The sequence below is a fragment of the Penicillium rubens genome, assembly GCF_028828025.1.
Source record: "Penicillium rubens strain IBT 27055 chromosome Unknown utg000003l_segment0_segment0, whole genome shotgun sequence".
Taxonomy (NCBI): Eukaryota; Fungi; Ascomycota; class Eurotiomycetes; order Eurotiales; family Aspergillaceae; genus Penicillium; species Penicillium rubens.
This window is the reverse complement of record NW_026890601.1, coordinates 8,102,649-8,122,183: the sequence shown is the minus strand read 5'-3', so window position 1 is coordinate 8,122,183 and position 19,535 is coordinate 8,102,649. Positions and strand designations below refer to the sequence as shown.

Below are 19,535 nucleotides of genomic sequence, written 5' to 3'. Positions count from 1 at the left end.
TCTATATTCCCCGTCTAGCACATCCGCCGCGCCGCCCGTTAATCGTAATTATATCAGTGTTTAATGAGATTCCGTATGAAAATTCCCCTCTGATGACTACTTTTTTTTTCTTGTTTTCTTTCCGCTCTTTGCTTTCTGTTTCTTGTCAAGAATATTTTCTATTCGCTCTTTGGCTCTGACTTCCTATGAGGGCCAGGCGGTGGTCTCTTTCTCTCTTTCCACTTCTTCTGTGTCAATTCTTGGTACTGGCATGTCGATCCTGCTTTTGGATGGTTATTCTTCCACTTTCACGGTTTATTGTCTTCTAGGACAAATTCAAATATGGGTCGGGTCTGTTGCCTTTGCCCGGTGTTCTGATGATTTGTTTTATACCATGTGTAGTTGTGCTCTGGTGTATCCGTTCTGGGTGACTTGTACTTATCGAGCTTTGAGGGAGAATCTATTATCGCAGCAATCAATTGTCACCATTCAAGCATGAGATTCTCAGAACATCTACCTACAACATACATAAGTGATCGGCATACACATGCTTCCTTTTCTTCGCCTCACCTCGCCATCCACTTTCCCATATCAAAATATCTAATCTACACAGTACAAGCCACTGATACTCTCCATGCTGGATACCGTCTTTTGTCAGAAACGAAGTTACCTAACGGTGGCCCACGGCTCCCCACTGACCCCAGCAGCTGACGATACTCCCAACGATCATCGAGCTAGAACTGCAAAGCCGTGGGGCTGTGGCGTCTAGCGGTGGCCGGGGATGGTAAGACCTGCAGTTTGCTAGATGAAAATAGAAGTATCTCGGCTTACGATATGGATATGGAGATATGGAGACGTAGGTGGCTGTGAAGGGTCGATCAATTGTATACGAAGCAACAATGGAGATGGAGATGCGGATCCCTGCTGATCCCGTGATTGCGGTCATATTGTAGTAGTGGTATAGGGACCAGTTCACATGTTGGTATATAGTGATTCGCTTCCTGTCCAAGCCCCATGACATCCACCGTGGAGTTAGGATTCGAGTCTCAAATCGACAACAAGTCAGTGGAGATGTGCGGAGTACCCATGACGTCAGGGAATCCATAGTGACGCCTAAGGTATCCATCCATGGATATGTGGCGTCTCTGGTCAAGACACTTCGAGAAGAAATGACAGACTTGGTCGGTTTCTTATGCATAGAAGGCAGTGGAATATTTTGAGATATGAAAATCTTACAATGTGCGTACAACATAGTGGCCACTGTTGTCAATGCATATCATTGGAACTAAATTGTACTATATTGTACATATTGTAGATCGTAGATAGTTAGGTTGCCTATTCCTATCCATCATTCTCGGGAACTCCCCCTGATTATAGTCCAATTGAAGTATACTTCATAGAGGATGAGATAGTACCAAAGGATATAGGTGACAGGGGAATATTGAGAGTGGATTCGTTGGATATGCAAGATGCAATGTACGGTACTCCGTATACGTTATGTTATATGAGTGTACCTAGATAGTCTGGTTCGGAGAAATAGTCCGGGAGTTGACGGCCAATAAAAGTGACTATAACAGACTATCTCTCTACTCTGTATACCTTCAGCGTATGGTATGTATGCCTTGTACAAGATATATATGCTACCTAATAAATGAAGGCACAGCTGAGCCGTACTTAATTTATTATCTCTATGGTACTATGAGCCGTATATCGATGTATAGAGTAGGAACGTGGCATTCTCCGGTTATCCCACTCAGTCATATTGCAGTGGACCTTATATATATGACTTTCATTTTTTCCATAGTGTATTGTATGTACAACATAAAAACACATGCTATTGCCAATGAGACCAGAGTACTTTTCTTTTTTTAAATAGGCTAAATAGGAGAGATATATACAACCTATTTACCTAGTATCCCCGTAGTGCTTGATGCCCTCTGATTGGCTGGGCTGAGATGCCGGAGAAACCGAGTGGATCCCGCCCGACTTCATTTTTGGTCCTTTTTTCTCCTTTTGGTCTCCTTTTGGTCCTTTTTGGTCCCTCTTCACCCTTTTCGCCCGTTTTCTGTGTTGATTCCTTTTTCCAATTGGCTCCTTTCGGTCACTTTTATTCCCTTTTTTTTCTCTACTGGGTCATTCTGGGAGGATATATGTTGTACAGAGTACGGAATACCCTACCATTTGATGGGTTTATGTCTTACTTTTCTCCCTCCATTCGATCCCCTAACAGTACGTATCCACGACATATACTATGAAACAGCCAGAGGCCAGAGGTCAATGCTACCTTGCCTACGGAGTCCAAAGTACACAATATATCGCCGAGGCTTTCCTAGTGCCTAGGATCAGGCAATGCTCATGCTATACAGTAGCACATGTCCCTTTCGCCCCTGGAATCGGCATGAGCTCGGAATACTGAAGTACAATATACAACATTGTACGGTATCCACGTCTTCCCTTGGGAAAGGTTTGGAACCATCCATTATCATGGAATGATCGAGCCTAGTGGGAGTGTACCCAGACTCGGTCTTTACTTTCCTCTTGCGGACATGTCATTACGTATCATATACAGACCGTTGTACCGTTGTACAGCTTCCATATGTACGTTGGCATTGGCCGTGTCTCATTTTGCTTTTCTGCTTTTCTGCTTTTCTGCTTTGACCCTTTTTTCCCCTGTGACAAACCTGTTTGTTGCTTCTGACTTGGTCCAGGCTCAAAGAGGCTCCTCTCTCTTTTTCCCTTTTTCCCCCCCAACATAATATACACCCCAATTGCAATAGCCCCGCCTGGGTTCCCATCACAGAACGCCAAAAAAAAAAAGAAAAGAAAAGAAAAGAAAAGAAAAAGAGGAAAGAGAAAAAATGTTTAGTCTGCGTGATATGTTGTATGTTTTCCGGGTATAATCCTCTTATCTGATGTGGATGTAGAGCCATTCGATTATTTCGAGTCGCTATAAATGCTCTAAATGCTGTATATATGATAGACAATATACCCTTATTTTCTTATTTCCAAGGTTCTTTTTGATATAATTCATCTTCAATATATACCTACCTAGGTAGGTACCCACCTAAGGTAGGTACTCCATACGTTATAAGCCATTGACATAACCACACCTGCCAAGAGAGTTGATTTCAATTCCCCCCCCATTCGAGTCTTCAACATCGTCAACTTCCCTTTTTCCCTTTGGGCTCCTTTCTTTTTCCTGCCCTACTTCTATCTATCTATCTCCTATTTCACACGATTGTTCCCATGCCCTCACCTCTCGGTCTTTTGCTCTCTCATTTCCACCCCCCTTGTCTAGAAGTAACACAACACAAAAAGTACTAGGTATGTTGATGATTTCGTATTCTCATACCTGATCTGGTATTTCTCGGCTTTACTAGCACTTCCTCTGATATCTTAGCTCCTGTCTGCTGTCTGCCTTTAAGCTTCCCCCCTATCTCTTGTGCCTAATCCCACATTTCTGTACGGTAGAATCCCTCATATATTGTATATCTTATTGTCCCACCTTGGTTTTTGTGAGCTTGGGGGGTTTATGGCCTGGGAGGAGGGGGGGTTAGTGCGTGTTTGGGGGGTTTTTCTCTTTTTCTCCCCTTTCAATTTCCTACCATCAGCACACACACACACTTTCTCTTCATATTTCCTTTCGATCCAGACTGACTTGTATAGCTTGAGCTTTTTCTTCTTCTGGATCTGACCTTTGCCCCTCTTCTACTTCTGTTCTGTCCCTTTCTGTTCCTTTCTGTTCCTTTCATTTCTATCGGTTTCTTTTGGGGAAGTCTTACTTGCGTCTGTGGGATTTCTCATAGAAAGTGGCCTCGGGCTACTTGACTTATAGGTAAGGAATATGTCGAGTAAGAATGTGTCTATTCTTTTACAGACACTAAAGGATTTGTAGTTTCAATTTCAACTTGCAATTGGAAAACTTCATCAACGGCCCCCATGGGCAATGTTCCTGAAGACAAGACAGCCGACGGGACAGCCCCGACATCAGAACAGGGTTAGTCCGTCTTTTCAAAATCTGCCCAAACTGTTGTTGACTAGATCTTTTCGCAGGTGCACCTGCTTCAGCGCCTCCCAATGTCAGACACCATCCCAGCTTCGCAGAAGCTCGATATGGGACCGCCACTTCTCCCTTAAACATGGGCATGGGATACTCCCTCCCAGGCCATCATTCACAAGGCTATACTCATCAGCCAATGCATCAATACCCAGCAGTCCAAGGGCAAGGCACGATGTATCCAATGCCCATGGCTCCGTATGGACACAACCCCGGAGGCATGTACGGCATGCCTTACCCAGTTTATCCGCCATATGCGATCCCTCAGTATCCGGGCCCTCAACATGGGACTCATTACCAGCCACATGGAACCCAGATGCAGACTATGCAGAACATGCAAAACATACAAAACTTCAGTCCCGGGCAAATATCTCCATATGGCTATTACCCTCATTCGCCATACGGTGTCCCTTATGGAGTAACTCCTACCGGCCAAATCCCCCAGGCTGCATCTCCAGTCCGTACTAACACGAGCTCACCACCCAAACCAGGCCCTTTGCACAAAGAAGACAAACGGGTGGATCTGGAATACGACGTTTCAAAGACCATCGTGGATGGATCGAATCCCATGAAATTAGCGCAGCCCAAACCCCAGCCGCTCCTCTCCGGTGAGCTTTCTTTTCTTTTCTTTCTTTTTCCTTTTCCTTTCAAACCCCTCTCACTTTGGAACCGTTACTAACCTGGAACTCATCTAAAGACAATAGTTCCCCGTCGCAGCCAACTCCGACCGCTCCGAGTACCCCACGAGGACCACCCCGAAAGCCAAAGCAATCCGGCCATGCGCTGTGGGTTGGAAATCTTCCCCCAGGAGCCAATGTCGTAGATCTCAAGGATCACTTCTCACAAGATGCAACAAACGACATCGAGAGTGTGTTCCTGATCTCCAAGAGTAATTGTGCATTCGTGAACTACAAGTCGGCTGCCGCCTGTGCCGCGGCGTTGGCGAGATTCCACGAGTCTCGATTTCAGGGCGTGCGGGTTGTCTGCCGATTGCGAAAGAGTTCCACTGCTCCGGGGTCTGGATCTGTAGGTGTGGCAGGTTCCGTGAATAATCTCCCACTACGCTTGGAGGAAATCCCTACGGCTACGGCTACTGCTACACCTGCGGACCCGGGTGAGGGCGATTCAATTGCACCGGAGCTCGGCTCGGCAGCGCCTGTCACGGGGAACGATCCGCCCCCGGCCCGGCTGGTAGATCGGTACTTTATTGTCAAAAGCTTGACGGTGGAGGATCTCGAGCTGAGCAAGCAAAGTGGCATCTGGGCTACGCAGTCTCACAACGAGGCGGCGATGAATCAGGCTTTTGAGGTGAGTATAGACTTATGCACATCATACAGTAATAACCCGAGATTGACCTTTGCCCAGACCACTGATTACGTCTATCTAATTTTCTCCGCCAACAAATCTGGCGAGTATTTTGGATACGCACGTATGATGTCGCCGATCAGCGACGATGAAGAGCTCGCCTTGGAGATGCCATCCCGGCCCGAACCCCCACCCGGGCCCGACGAGCTCGACGTGACCCTCACAGCGGCGACCTCGACAGCGCCGCAAGGCCGAATCATTGATGATTCAGTTCGGGGAACTATCTTCTGGGAAGTTGAGTCGTCGGAGGATGAGAACGACGACGCCAGCGAGAAGAGCGCCGAGCCCGAGAATCCGGAGGAAGGTCAAACCTTTGGTAAACCGTTCCGCATTCAATGGATTTCGACGGAGCGGGTGCCCTTTCAACGCACCCGTGGCCTCCGTAACCCCTGGAATGCGAATCGAGAAATCAAAATCGCTCGTGACGGCACTGAAATCGAGCCGACGATTGGCCGTAAACTGATTCAGTTGTTTCACTTGCCTTGATGCCTTGAGTTGGCTATCCTGATGTTTGGGGATGATCTACTCTGTTATCAATAGCCCTATAAAGACATTGACGGAGATCCCTTCCATGGACCAACAACACTTTTTATGGGAAACGAGAAATACACGATGTACGTCCATATTTGATTTTATTTGAACAATGCTTTTCCCCTCTTTTTGTTTTCTTTCTGCAGGGATTAGCGTTCATTCTGATACCCCCCCTTTCTGTAAACCGGACTATTTTACTGTTATATATGAAGTCACCATGATATGTATCCAATGTATCCTATCCTAAGTATATATGTGTACCTAGGTATATATAGAATATCCTTATATAACCTACCTATTCCAACCCAATTCCAATAAACTACACTAAAATAGACCAATAAACTGATAGCTTAATAGACTAAATGCCCCGACAGACCAATAATAACCCCAATCGCCCCCTTAAACGAACGCTTAGTCAGCCCGTCGACATCACCACTCTCCACTTAGCGCCACTTTCCCCAGATAATCGGATGCTTAGCTCTCTTCTGCTCTTCGGTGAACTCGTATATCTCCCTTTTCTCCCTTTTCCTTCATTTTCTCCTTCTTCTCCCTCTTCTTCTAACTTCTTCTCCATACCTCTTTCATTTCATCTGACATTTGACATCTTCCAATCTCCCAATCTTTCATCAAACCAAGATCCTCCCCCCCCGACCATCATACCATCATACCACCCCCTCCCTTTCAAGTGCTGAGACACAATCTCATCACTTCGATCTTGCTTCATTCTCCAAACCCCTATTCTATGAAAAGGGCGGCTAGTCCGTCCACATTTTTCAACTCTCAGCTCAGAACCTCCTTCATCTGACAATGTCCAACGATCCCACCTCCCCTATCTCGGTCCCACAAGCGGATAACCGTCGACGTCGTGGTTCCATCGCCGACATCTTCTCCAAACCGAGCAACCCACCCAACGCCCAGAGTGCAAACCAGCAGTCTAACCAGCGTCGGCTGTCAATCACCACGCTTGGCCTCTCCGGTTCCCCAACCCAGACATCCCCTTTCAGTGGCAACCGTAACTTCCGTCGGGGCAGCCTATCCAGCTCAATGGGCTCCAACGTCCCGGCCGAAGATGCTCTCGAGGAAGAACAAGCAACAGGAACCTCACCCAACTCGCAATTCGGGAGACGTGTCTCCTTTGGTGCACAGGCCCTGCGTGATGCTCGAGCAGGAAGCATAGGCAATGGTAGAAACTACCCCCCTCCGTCTGCCGTTAGCCAGCCCCGTTCCCCTCCGGCTGGCTCAGCCATCCTTACTACCCGATCTTCCGCAAGTACTTCAACCTCTCCTCAGAATGAGAGATCTAACGCATCACGCCGACCCTTAGGCGAAGGCTTTAACTGGTCAGAGGCCCTCCGCTCCCGTGCCGAGCGTGCCCCTTCCCTCGGCGGCCCCGTCTCCCCACAGGCAGCCCAACGTTCCAGCGGTCACCAGCGTGCCGCTTCCATCGCATCTATGGAGCAACCTAGCCGGGAAATGCCCCGTCAGCCTAAGCAGAATAAGCCGGATTTCTTCCAGGAGAAGATCCTGAGAGGTGACTTTATGGATTAGAGATTAGTCCTGGTCACTTTTCAAGGGAAGTATATCATGATGCTACTGGGCCTCTGGCTTCTTTTCTTTTTAACTGTTACTTTTTTCTGCATTTGACGCCAAAAGTCTTGACGGACTTGTATCAATCATGGGTTTCCATCCTCTCGATGTGTCTTCCCGACTCTTTCCTCTTTCTGCAAGTAGGTGGAATATGTATCAAAATGATTCATGGAGGATCATCAACCTTTTTTCTTTTTTTTTTTTTTTTTGAACTATCCAGCTCTGGGATTGGCGTTCTCATATGTTTCTGAGCCTTTTTTCTCCTTTGCCCATCCCGTCCTGGTGATGTGGATGATTTTATTCTTATATGACTACCCAAATTGACACCCACTGGTCACTGATTCACTGATTATTGACTAATAAATTGCATTTTGAAGTATCCTATATCTCTTCTGTTATTTTCAGTATATACACTGAAAGTATGTTCATTACCCCCCCAATATCACACAGACTTCCCCCCTCCTTCGGTCCATATGCAACCCACCACTTCACCACTTCACCACTTCAACTCTCTTCGTGTCACCCCAAGATCGCCCAATGTCGCCCAAGCTCAAATCCTCTCCAATACTCAAGAGAAATGCGAAGGTCCAGTCCCAGCATCATCACCAGTGTCTGCAGTCTCCGCATGTGAATGACCAGGTACCCCTTCCGTCTGCTTACTGCTCTCCGCACTCTGCTCTTCCTTGGTATACTTCTTCGCAACCTTCCGATCCATAAGCTGATCAGTGGTAAGCCGGTTCTCCGGCTCCGGTGGCTTCCACTTGCTGCTCTTCCACGGCGGCACACGCATGACATACATCATATCCATCTCCTCGAGTGTCTTATCCTTACCCTCGATGACGAAGAAGTAGACAATGATCACCGCGAAAAACAAACACCCGGCAAACACATACCCATACGCAAAGTCAATATCGCCAGTGATAAACGGCGTGAAGAATCCAATCAGGAAGTTCCACAGCCAGTTCGACGCAGTCGCCATCGCCATCGCCCGCGCCCGATATCGTGATGGGTACAGCTCGGCCACGATCGCCCACACCATCGGGCCCCAGGTCATGGCAAATCCAGTAATGAACAGACAAGCAAACACAACCATTGCTTTGCCCGCTCCGGGCGTGTTACGCGGCGTATCAACGTCAAGCGAGAAGTGGCCCACAGATGCAAATATCATAAAACAGATGAACATCCAGATCCCGCCTGCGATCAGGGACTTGCGTCGTCCGAAGTGCTCGATCACGTATAGTCCGCCGAATGTGGTGCCGAAGTTCACTCCGCCCAGGATCATCTGCGTCACGTATGTGTTATCGATCCCTGCCCCATTGAAGATAACCGTTCCCTAGATACATATTAGCCGAGCTCGATGAGTATTGAACGACACCGTTGAGAAAGAAACACTCACATAGTAGAAGAAGTAGTTGGCACCGGTCAGCTGCTGCAGAGCTTGAAGCACAACGCCAAGGATGATGCGGTACGCCATGCGCGGCGCCTTGAACATCTCAATCCAACCGCGGATTCCACCTCCCGCCCCCTTTTCGGCATCCAGCTGTTCCTGGATCTCGGCAATCTCATGCACGATCACCCGGTGGTTCTCTGGAACGCCATACAGCTTCGACATTGTGCGTCGAGCGCGGTCCACACGGCCATGCCGGTAGTCATAACGAGGACTCTCCGGGAAGAAGAGGATTCCGATTCCAAGGACGAGGCCCCACAGGAATGTGATACCGAGGGGGATTCGCCACGAGGCAGTGTTTTCCATACTCTCTGTGCCGTAGTTGATGCAGTATGCGATGAAGATGCCCAGTGTTACGAATAATTGGTAGGAGCTGGGGTTGTGTTAGGGTTATGGAAGGTATATTGCAATGTTGACTGTTGATTATCACTTACCACACCATCGCTCCTCGGATGTGTCGTGGTGCAATCTCACCCTGGTACATGGGCACCAGCAGTGAGCAGGCTCCCACGCCGAATCCGGTTACGAATCGTCCCATCATGAACTGGTACCATTTCCCTGATGGTGAGGAGATCTGAATGATCAGTCCGATATGGAGGATGATGCACCAGAAGAAAATGGACCATTTCCGACCAATTCGGTCTGTCAATGGTCCGGCGAGCAGAGCTCCTAACAATGTACCGATGGAGAGCTGGAAAGGCGTTAGAATTTCTCACATCCCCACACACACACACACATTCTTCTTTCGACTTCGTCGTTCAAAGACATGCAACGATATCCACTCACCATGGAAACAATCAATCCAGATCGGACATTGTTAAACCTGTACGACCCGTCCGGCTTCAGCTGAGCAAACCGCTGCTTGAAGTTATGCATCTCCAAAAAGCCCGATATCTGACCAGTATCGTATCCAAAAATGATACCACCAATCGAGACAAATGCACCTAGCAACAGAGACCTCCATGTCACCCATGGCACATGCGACTCGTCCAGGTTGCTGCCTCTCTTCTCACGATCTGATATTGCAGACTCCCCCGATAGGTCAGTCAATGGCGGGGACCTGGTCCCGGTCTTGCCACCGCTGAGCTTGTTGAGGAATGGGATTTTCATCCTGGAGAAGGGAGATTGGAGGTGTATACAATATACAGAACATGCAGTTTCATGCGTTAATCCAGGATTGGGTTGGCGTTGGAGGCCGGGGAATTGGGCTGTGTCCAAGGCTTGTCTTGCACGTTATAAAGGCCTAGACAGGTCAAGTGTCTTTGCATCGTCATATTGCCACTTCCGGAACGGTTCTCGGACCTCGTAAGATGTAGATCGTCATGCATTGAATGCGCCACTGAGGTCAATTGGAGTGTCTGTTATTATAATTGTTATATATGCGGGATACCATAGTCGATGTTGATGTTGGGTATCTGTATGTGATTGATTTACAGATGCGTTTCCATCGGAAGTCATTTATTCTGTCCTATTTTTCTACAATCCATCTCCATCATAAAATCAGCCTTGTCCGGGGTATATTGTCCGATGCCGTGGTGCCGACGAAGTCGTGACGTCAACCACACTTGGTAGAAAAGCACATTGGACTTATCTTACCGATTTGCAGGCGAATACCTAGATAGGGAAGTATAAAGAAGAAGATATCCAATGCAAATTAAATCTGTAGAGAATAATTGACATGTGTTATATAAGCGTTGAAACCATAGCCCTCAGTAAGGAATACCGTTGGTCATCAGTTGGAACTGATCATAACCCTTAGTAGACACGCTCATATACGACTTGCGCACAAGTTCCCGCATGTACTCGGCCGCATCACGCTCACTCTTGTCCAACACAAACCGGTCACGGAAATTCTTCAGCGTCTCGGGTTTGAAGCACGGAAGACCACTGTCAAGCATGAGGGAGACAATATGAGCCAGCTTCGTGCTATAAGGGCGAGATGCAAGGAATGCCTTCACTACCAACGACTCGAACCACCGGTATGGCTGCGTGTTGGTCGGGTTGTGGGAGCTGCCTGGCAAGTTGATGCCTGAGTTGCCGCCCTGATGGTGGGCTGGGTCATGGGTTCCACTCATGACGGCGACCATCTCCGAGGTCAACTTGAACGGCGCGCGCTCGAATCGCACTCCACCAGGCGCAATATCAAAGCAGAATCCGAAGTCAATGTGAATGATATGGCCCGCATCATCGATCATGATGTTTCCGTTGTGACGGTCCTTGAATTGCAGCAGGTAAGAGATTACTGAGTAGGCAGCCATGCTCTTGACGAAGTTGGTGCGCGCTTCTTGGAATCGGATAGAGTCCTCGCCACCGTATTTCGACACGAAGTAGTCATATAGCCCATTGACGGCCTCGCGGCCGAGCATGTCGCGAGAAATGGAGTTGGGAAGCACGTCAATCACACCACAGCCAGGCGCTGTTGAAGTCACCCGGTAAGGGTACACCCAAACGTCTAGGCCAACACTGGTGAAGATGCTCCTGAAGGCCGCAATCATTTGCAGGGCAAGCATGTCCTGGCGACAGTCGTCACCGACCTTGAAGATAGCTGACTGCCATACTTCATATGTCTCCTGCTCAGGCTCGGAATGATGCGTCAATTGCCGTTGGTGGTGGTGGTGGTCACCAGCGTTGGCCTCGGTCTTTTCAAGCATTCGTGGTCTTGTCTTCTGGATGCGGAAGGTCGCCATATATGGCGCTTTCGCATGACTCTGCAATGGCTTACCAGACTTGCGGTCGATGCCAACGACTACACCGTCAGGGTTGCTAGGAAGGTACACCCCAACTTCCACCTTGATCTTACGCAACTCTTCCTCAATCTTCTCTTTCTTCTCGGGCTTACTCCTCTTGATATACGGGCGAAGTTTGCCAGAGACGCCCGTAACTTCATTGAAAAACGAAAACTCCCTCTCATAGAACGCACGCTCCTCGTCTGAGAAGCTGTTGATCAAGTTATCTAGGAAGCGGTCGAGTGTATCTTTGATAGGGTCCGGCTGTTAAAGCAGAATGTTAGCGAACGGTGATCAAACTTTTGAGAATATCAATACTTACGATCTGAGAATCTTCGTCCTTGAAGGAGTTGGCCTTCATGTTCCAAATAACTTGATGGGCAAACAGCTGATCCAACCTGGCTGTTTCGAGGATGTAGCGGTCTACATAACCCAGAGCATCGAAGCGAAGGGCTTGAATGAGTTGTGGCACAAAGTAGAACCGAACATCCATCGAATAGCTCTCCAGCGCTCGCATGGCATACTGCAGGATGTACGGATGGTTGCCGTAAGCGGGCATGAAGTAGGTGATAGCCTCCGTAGGAGTAACGGGAGCCCAGTACAGCATGTACTTCAACTGGGAACCGACATCAATGGGCAGACAGTTGTCAAACATTATCTCCAGAGCGCTTGGCTCTTCAATGACCTTCTCGGGGAAACTGAGTATCAATGATCTGACATCAGCCTGCATTTTGGGTGACGGGAACCGGGCAGCCATCTGAATAGCCAACCCTGCATTTTCCGCCCAGGCAAGCCGAAGTAAAGATACGGGGCCGTCATCGGGATTTCTGCCACCCAGCGAAGGGATGTGGTGCTTTCGCTCCGGGTCAAGGGGGAAGAGCCAAACTCGAAGGCGGGATCGTTCATTCTCCACGAGGACTTGGAGCAGGTTTTGTTTGGCCTGCAAAGACTTGCATGACCCTTGGGCATTGGCGGCGATACCGGCAACGGCTCGTAAAGCCGTGGTCACCTCGCTAAGAATTCTGTCCTCTGCCTTAATCTGCAGCCGATTGCCTCCGAATGACCACCTTGGAGGGTGCTTAAACCAACTCAACGCAGCGGACAGAATCTGATCTTTGAGTTTCCAACATGCGCTACTGTTTCGGGGGCTGAGATGCCTCAATACCTTGAGACCAAGGAGCACAATTCGGAAATGAATTTCTCTTGCCAAAGGATGGCCCTCGGTCTTTGAAAGTCCAACAGTCGTACTGCCAATCAAGCGATAGAACAGCTGTTGATCCTGCAGATTTCCTAGGCGGATGGCATTGAAGTGACTCTCAAAGAAATGTAGAACTCGCAGGTGTGGCGAGAGAGTGTCTTGGGCTTTTTGCTGCATGCGAAGCATAAGATCCTTGTCAGTCGGCAAAAGTTCAATCTTAGTATGCAGTGGGTCAAGGTATTCAAAGGAAGGATCGAACAATCCTTTACGGCGCTTCATGCTTCTCTCCCAAGCCTCAATCACCTCGCATAGGATTCGTGGCTCGGTGCTTGGGTTCTCGTGGATGACACCAAGCCAGAGAGATACACCAAGCTTGACTGTCTCCTTGGTGAAAATCTGGAAAGGCAAAGCAACCAAGTAGTGAACCACGGAGAGTCGTGGTTTGCTGCTGCTGCAAATGAGTCCCGCAGCCTGTCGAAGAACATCTCTAACTTCTATAAGGGGGATATCCTCGCCAGCAATGCTTCGCCCATATAGACGAGAGAGGGTCTCTTCCAAAGAATCGGCGGACTCAGGCAACAGATTCACGCGAGGCTGTTCAACATAGACGTTATAAATATTCCCCCCTAGGCCGCCGAGAGTAGACATGTCCGGACGTCGGTACTTCTGGCGCGTTGTGTATAGTGCCATGAAATCAGATGCAACATTGAAGTCGCTGCCTCCGTAGCCATCGATTGATCCAAGCCGTGGGTCACTTTGTGGGATAAGGGAGCCCATTTCGAGAGCGAATGAACGTCCCATCGATATGTGCCCATAGCCACCGTCATCGTCATACTCGGAAAGATAGGTCTGCAGTAATCCTTTGATATCTAATGGGGCAATGTTCAGGACGGTCGTCACCCAGGTCCTGGCTCGTTCATGGAACCTATTCAGAGTCGCCCTTCTCAAGGCGTAGTTGTCGGGCAATTCGACCTTGACAATGCCCATGGGAGACACCAAGGACGGTTTCCACTCAAACTCATCGAGTTCTCCTTGAAGACAGGAAGACCACATGACAGTCAGAATCTCAAGCAAAGCAAAGAGCGAATGCTTTTCGCACAAGGCAGAAGGGCATTCACGAATGATCTTGTCGGCACACTGCGTTGCGATACTTTGGACCCTCTCAATACGATGACAGCAAGCCACCAGGAATCCCGCAAGCTGTTTCGACAGGTAAGGGGTCGAAAAGTCATCGTGCTCCCCGGACAGTGTGAGAGACAGATAACAAGTGACCGCTTTGTCTGCAACAGCATTCATGCACGCGAGAATCTCCGGAGTGGCCAAGGCTGGGTCAAGGAAATAACTGAGCGTCTTGGTAGAGTCCCCCGAGGAGGCGCGGAGGCTTTCGACCAAGACTACAGCGTTAAGAAACACTGCTCTAGAATAGTCCAGTCTCTTGATATCAGATTCTCGGCCAGGGAGTTCAGAGATCAAAGCCCTCTTCTGCTCCATGGCTCGCTGCAGTCCCATCCCGCGCCTGAGCACCGTGTTCAATTCCACATCGCTCTCCAGAGAGTCCATGTGGTTCTCAGCAACTAAAGGAGGAGAGTGATGCGCGAGAAGGCGAAGTTCCTTGTGATACTGTTGGGCAACACTAGAGCTGATGGATATTCCATGGATGGCGATGTTGAACCAAGCATCTCGGAACAGAGTCAGTATGGCTTCATCATACTCAAAGGCTGACTGGGAAGCTCCGGTAGAACTGCCATTGGAAGACACGAGTAGAGCTAGCGGTTTCAAGAGGGGAGTGATATCATCAGCGGCAAAAATGATTTCCTTGTGCCGCTCATACTCGAAGTCTGGCACATCACCCTTGTTTATAATGCTTTCCAACAAATGGACCAAATAAAGCCTGTGGAGCGGTGACTTTCGATCCAAAGTAATCGAGAGGTAAGCCATGGCACATTGAACAGCATCAGAGATGGTGTTCAGTCCCTTATTAACGCCATCAAGGTAGATACGTGCGTAGAACTTCAACAGAAGCTGGAACTCGGCTTGTCCACCGCTCAAGGCAAGAACGGCAGTTTCCTGGATGATAAGGGCATCAACTGCGACATTGATCTTGCCAATCTTTTGCAGAAGCATAGACTGGGCCAAAGCACTGATTTTGTCGTCATTGCAATTAGTCGCAACTGTTACGATGGCATGAATGAGATTCCTGTAGGTGGTTGTGTCATCTTCGCCAGTTGCCGAGAGCGATGTCTGGCTTGCATTTCTTGGGTATGCCTCGAGGTTCATCCCTGGCCCGGTATGATCCCCAATGAGCTGGTCTTGGCTAGATAGATCCACATTCGTGCTCGGACTTAGCGCATTGCCAAGCGAGTAAAGGGTGGTAATAACAGCGTCCTCGGACAGAATAGTCAGGACCTGGGCGAGGCACCGAGAAGCGACGGCAACGGTGGAACGAGCTGACACGCCTCCCTGGGCCAGGAATCGCAAAAGGCAGCGTCTTCCAATAGACGCACCATTTGGAGACATTCTTGCCAGGATTGCGGTACACTTCAAAACCGTCACGGACAATTCCACGTTCGACATTTGCTGGGAGTCAAGCAATGTGTCCTCGAGCCAGGATAGCAGTACTTCGTTGTTGGTTGCATCTTCGCCAAGAATCACGCAGTGGAGGAAGCCTACCAGCGCATGTCCCTTAACAGAGAAGGCAAGGTGTTGCTGCCAAGGAGAGCCGACTTGCAGGTAGTCGGAGCCATCCTCTAGCAAATGAATTTCCTCACTAATGATATCCGTGACGCGCTCGACCAGAGAGATATCCGCCTCGTCATAGCTCTTGGCAATACCTACGCCAGTCATGTAGTCATCCAGGAGCTGCTCATCGGTTAGGTGTTGGAACCCAATCAGAGAGGCTGCGCATGATTTCACAAAGCGCATATAGCCTTCTTGCACAAGCATAGCACCTAGTGGGCGACCGTGAGCAGCATAGCGACGGGTGTATTTTCTCCAGTCTTTAAAAGCATGCTCCGCGACGTTTGCATTGCGGAGAGTGGACGAAGCCGTCTCTACTGCAATTAGGAAAGGCTCGGACAGCATTGCACGCAACAGATCGACGATGCGTAACTTTTCGCTTGCATGCCAGATAGCAGTGTATTCTGCGGAGGCTTCCATAAATCCAACAAGGGAAACGGCGATTGACAAAACGGCAACAGATTCATGTATAACGCCCTGTCGCCCCGCCTCAGACCTAGAGTATTGGAAAGGTGTGACTGCATTAATAGCCTCGGCGCAGTTGTTCAAATATCCATGCACAGCGTCAAGGGCCGTCTGTCGCAGGTTTGGATACTTAGTTCCCAAAGACAAAAGCGCGAGAGCTAGGTTGTTCGTGAGAGTCTCGTAAGGCGACGGCTTTACACCATGGAGGAAGGGCGAGGACCGAAATAGCTGGCTGTGGGATTCTGGTAGGTATCGAGAGAGTTGTAATACCAATTGAGCAGCATTTTCCGGGTCGTTCACCGAGGAGGCCGCCTTGCATAGGGCCAGGAGGACATCTAGTTCGCGGATTCCCTGTCCAAACGTTAGGCCGCACTCACTACACAACTGGGGGGTTCGGCAGCAATAAAGAAACACACCATTGGAACCTGGGATGTTGGAGCCTGCTGTCTCAAGACTCCATCCAGAGTACCATCGGGCTCGAAAGTCGACTGAGACTGTTCCGCGAGGCGAGCGAGCTCCGATCCATTGGCAGGTGCCTCGACTGCTAACGCAGCGAGCTTTTGGAAAGCGAAACGTCTAATTCCACCTGATAGACTTTAACTGTCCGTCAGCATGATCCCCAAGTATTCAATAATTCCACATACCCGTCCATTTTGAAGAACCAAAGGGCCTAAGGTTGGGGAATCGGCGAATTGGGAAACTCGGAGAATGAGGTCAGGGGATACAGCACGTGAAACGCGAACCTACCTAGGTAGGTCCGAACCCTTTTTATTTGTTGACGTGAAGTATAGTGTACCCTATATTATATTATTATATTATTATATTATTTTCTTATGTACTCCGAAGTATGTACGGAGTAGTTCTATAACTTCAACATAATGTAGACACTAGATCGTCACTTCTCTCATATCTGCCCTTGCCAGTTCTTTGAGGCGGAGAGCCACGGGAAGAGAGAGCTTTCTCCAGGTCTCTTTCCCTCCGAACAAGCTATAGACTCATTCCCCACATATCTTTCTTTCAGTACTTCTTTTTTTTTTTTCTCTTCCATCTTTGTATTGTGTATTCTTTCAGTACAGAATTAAGAAGGGCTTAATTGACGCCCTTGCTATTGTTGAATTGACCGACAACTATCGCTAATTGGTCTGGAACCCTCTCCAGTCAGGGTGATAACAGCCTGTATTATGCCACCCCATGAGAAAAGCTCGCTCAAGCGAGGAAGGGTACGCTTCATTCCTGTTGGCACTGTCATTTACTTACAGGGGTTACTATAGGTTACTGCCGATGCAGATTCACAAGATCAAAAGAAACCTCGACGGTCTCAAAGAATCTCGGGTCAAGTCCAGATCCAACCACAAGACACCCCAGTCGACTTGGACTACTTGCCAACCCCAGTCACCGGTCCTCAATCTACCGCTACAGAGACTCGGAACGAGTTAACTGTCACGCCTCCCGAAAGCCCTCGCAACAGCCATGAACACATCTCATCCGGATCCGAATTGTCGCACGCGATTTCCTCGCCGCCAGCGTTCGAGGATACCCAGGCGCTTTCACAGTTCGTGTATCCACCCAGAGCATTCGCAGACGACGTGAAGGATGAGGACGCCGAAGGAGTCTGGGGCTATCTGCTCCCACTAGATGAGAACGGGAATGGCCCACTTGTGCTGAGGAAGCGCGATGATTGCGATGATGGTGATAGTACTGCCAAAGCCAAGGGGGGGAAGGCCCAAAAGTCCAAGAGCGCTAAGTCGCCAGGAGGCTTCTTGGTCGGCCGTCATCCTGAGTGTGGTAAGTGATGATAAGCTTGATGGCCGTTATGGAGTGTCTGTTCTGACCAAAGTCAGATCGCGTCCTTGAAATTCCCACAATTTCAAACCGGCACTTTCTCATTTTCGCGGAAAAGAAGAAAGGCGACATGGTTGCTGTGCTGGAGGATCTTTCTAGCAATGGAACATTTGTTAATGATGCCATTGTTGGGCGTAACAAGCACAGGGAACTGGAGGACGGCGATGAAGTTTCAATTCTGAATGAAGCCCGTTTTGTCTTCCGTTACCCCCGCACTCGGGAAACGAATGGTTTCCGTCAGCAATACCGGATTCTCAACCAGCTCGGCAAGGGCCACTTTGCAACCGTCTATCTGTGTGCTGAACGATCTACCGGAGACAAGTATGCAGTCAAAGTCTTTGAAAGGCGTCTCGGTGACTCGCAAAAGTCACAGAACGACAATGCTCTGCAACAAGAGATTGCGTTGCTGATGGGCGTTCATCATCCGAATCTACTGTGTCTCAAGGAGTCCTTTGATGAGAATGATGGCGCTTATTTGGTACTTGAATTGGCACCCGAAGGAGAACTGTTCAACTGGATTGTGAACAATCAGAAAATGACCGAGGATGAAACTCGCGGTGTGTTCCGCCAACTGTTTGATGGGTTGAAATATCTGGTATGCACATCAAAAGCCCACATACAAAAAGAAATTCCTGAGTCAGCTAACGTGCCATCAGCATGAACGAGGAATTGTGCATCGAGATATCAAGCCAGAAAATATCCTGGTTGCAGACAGGGATTTGAACGTGAAATTGGGTGACTTTGGGCTGGCTAAAATTATTGGGGAGGAATCTTTCACGACGACCCTGTAGGTGAAAGCCTGTCCGTTTCAATGCGAAATAAGCACTAACATTTGCTTCCAGCTGCGGTACACCAAGCTGTAAGTCGCAAAGTACGGGACCTTGAAACCTCGTTGGTACTAATTTCGCAGACGTTGCCCCGGAGATTCTGCAAGATACCCGCCACCGAAAATACACCAAGGCTGTGGATGTATGGTCCCTTGGGGTTGTTCTCTACATCTGTCTCTGTGGCTTCCCGCCATTCTCGGATGAACTGAACACTCCGGAGAATCCATTTACTCTCGCCCAGCAGATCAAGATGGGCAAGTTTGACTACCCGTCACCGTACTGGGACTCTGTTGGCGATCCCGCTCTGGACCTAATCGACAGGATGCTTACCGTGGATGTCAACAAGAGAATCACGGTGGATGAGTGTCTTGAGCATCCTTGGATGACCGGAAAGTACCCGAGTGTCACTGACAGCACAGATGGCCTGACGGGGGCTCTTGGTAAACTGGACTTTTCTAAGCGCAAGTTTAACCGGGAGCGGACCTTGTTGAGCAGCATCAACGATGCTCACTTCAGCGAGCACGCCGAAGGCACCGAGAAACCGGTCAAAGTATTCCGAAATGAAGCCAGGAAGCGTGTCCACAACCGACCCGCCAAGGCATCCCAACGTGAGGTCTCACCAAGTGGCAACCGGGCCCCGAAAGATTTCATCAACATTGGAGAACGTGGTGATCCGACCTTGTATGACAATTAAGGGGTACTATGGCCTTTGTACGACGTTTTATTCTTATTGACTTTGGGGATATCATTATCAGGGGTGTCAAAATGGGATTCA

At 49.0% G+C, this 19,535-nt stretch overlaps 5 protein-coding genes across 5 annotated transcripts; 3 read left to right on the top strand and 2 right to left on the bottom strand.

Moving 5' to 3' along the window:
* Window positions 1–3,918: 3,918 nt before the first annotated feature.
* On the top strand, window positions 3,919–5,887 carry N7525_009311 (putative YT521-B-like splicing factor; the record flags this gene model as incomplete). Its single annotated transcript, XM_061214672.1, has 4 exons — window positions 3,919–3,976; window positions 4,033–4,644; window positions 4,734–5,344; window positions 5,402–5,887. The coding sequence occupies 4 exons, from the start codon at window positions 3,919–3,921 to the stop codon at window positions 5,885–5,887; spliced, it is 1,767 nt and encodes a 588-aa protein (XP_061069103.1).
* An 852-nt stretch (window positions 5,888–6,739) lies between these two features.
* N7525_009310 (uncharacterized protein) lies at window positions 6,740–7,480 on the top strand (the record flags this gene model as incomplete). Its single annotated transcript, XM_002563361.1, has 1 exon — window positions 6,740–7,480. The coding sequence occupies one exon, from the start codon at window positions 6,740–6,742 to the stop codon at window positions 7,478–7,480; it is 741 nt and encodes a 246-aa protein (XP_002563407.1).
* Window positions 7,481–8,087: 607 nt separating this feature from the next.
* Window positions 8,088–10,076, bottom strand: N7525_009309 (sugar porter family MFS transporter; the record flags this gene model as incomplete). Its single annotated transcript, XM_002563360.2, has 4 exons — window positions 8,088–8,852; window positions 8,916–9,339; window positions 9,401–9,657; window positions 9,753–10,076. 4 exons carry the CDS (start codon window positions 10,074–10,076, stop codon window positions 8,088–8,090), a joined length of 1,770 nt encoding a protein of 589 aa, XP_002563406.1.
* A 599-nt stretch (window positions 10,077–10,675) lies between these two features.
* Window positions 10,676–16,743, bottom strand: stt4 (1-phosphatidylinositol 4-kinase STT4; the record flags this gene model as incomplete). The annotated part of the gene is made up of 4 exons (XM_002563359.2): window positions 10,676–11,956; window positions 12,015–16,442; window positions 16,508–16,685; window positions 16,736–16,743. The coding sequence occupies 4 exons, from the start codon at window positions 16,741–16,743 to the stop codon at window positions 10,676–10,678; spliced, it is 5,895 nt and encodes a 1,964-aa protein (XP_002563405.2).
* Window positions 16,744–17,272: 529 nt separating this feature from the next.
* On the top strand, window positions 17,273–19,454 carry N7525_009307 (uncharacterized protein; the record flags this gene model as incomplete). The annotated part of the gene is made up of 6 exons (XM_002563358.1): window positions 17,273–17,311; window positions 17,363–17,876; window positions 17,933–18,528; window positions 18,590–18,720; window positions 18,776–18,792; window positions 18,844–19,454. 6 exons carry the CDS (start codon window positions 17,273–17,275, stop codon window positions 19,452–19,454), a joined length of 1,908 nt encoding a protein of 635 aa, XP_002563404.1.
* Between the last annotated feature and the right edge of the window lie 81 nt (window positions 19,455–19,535).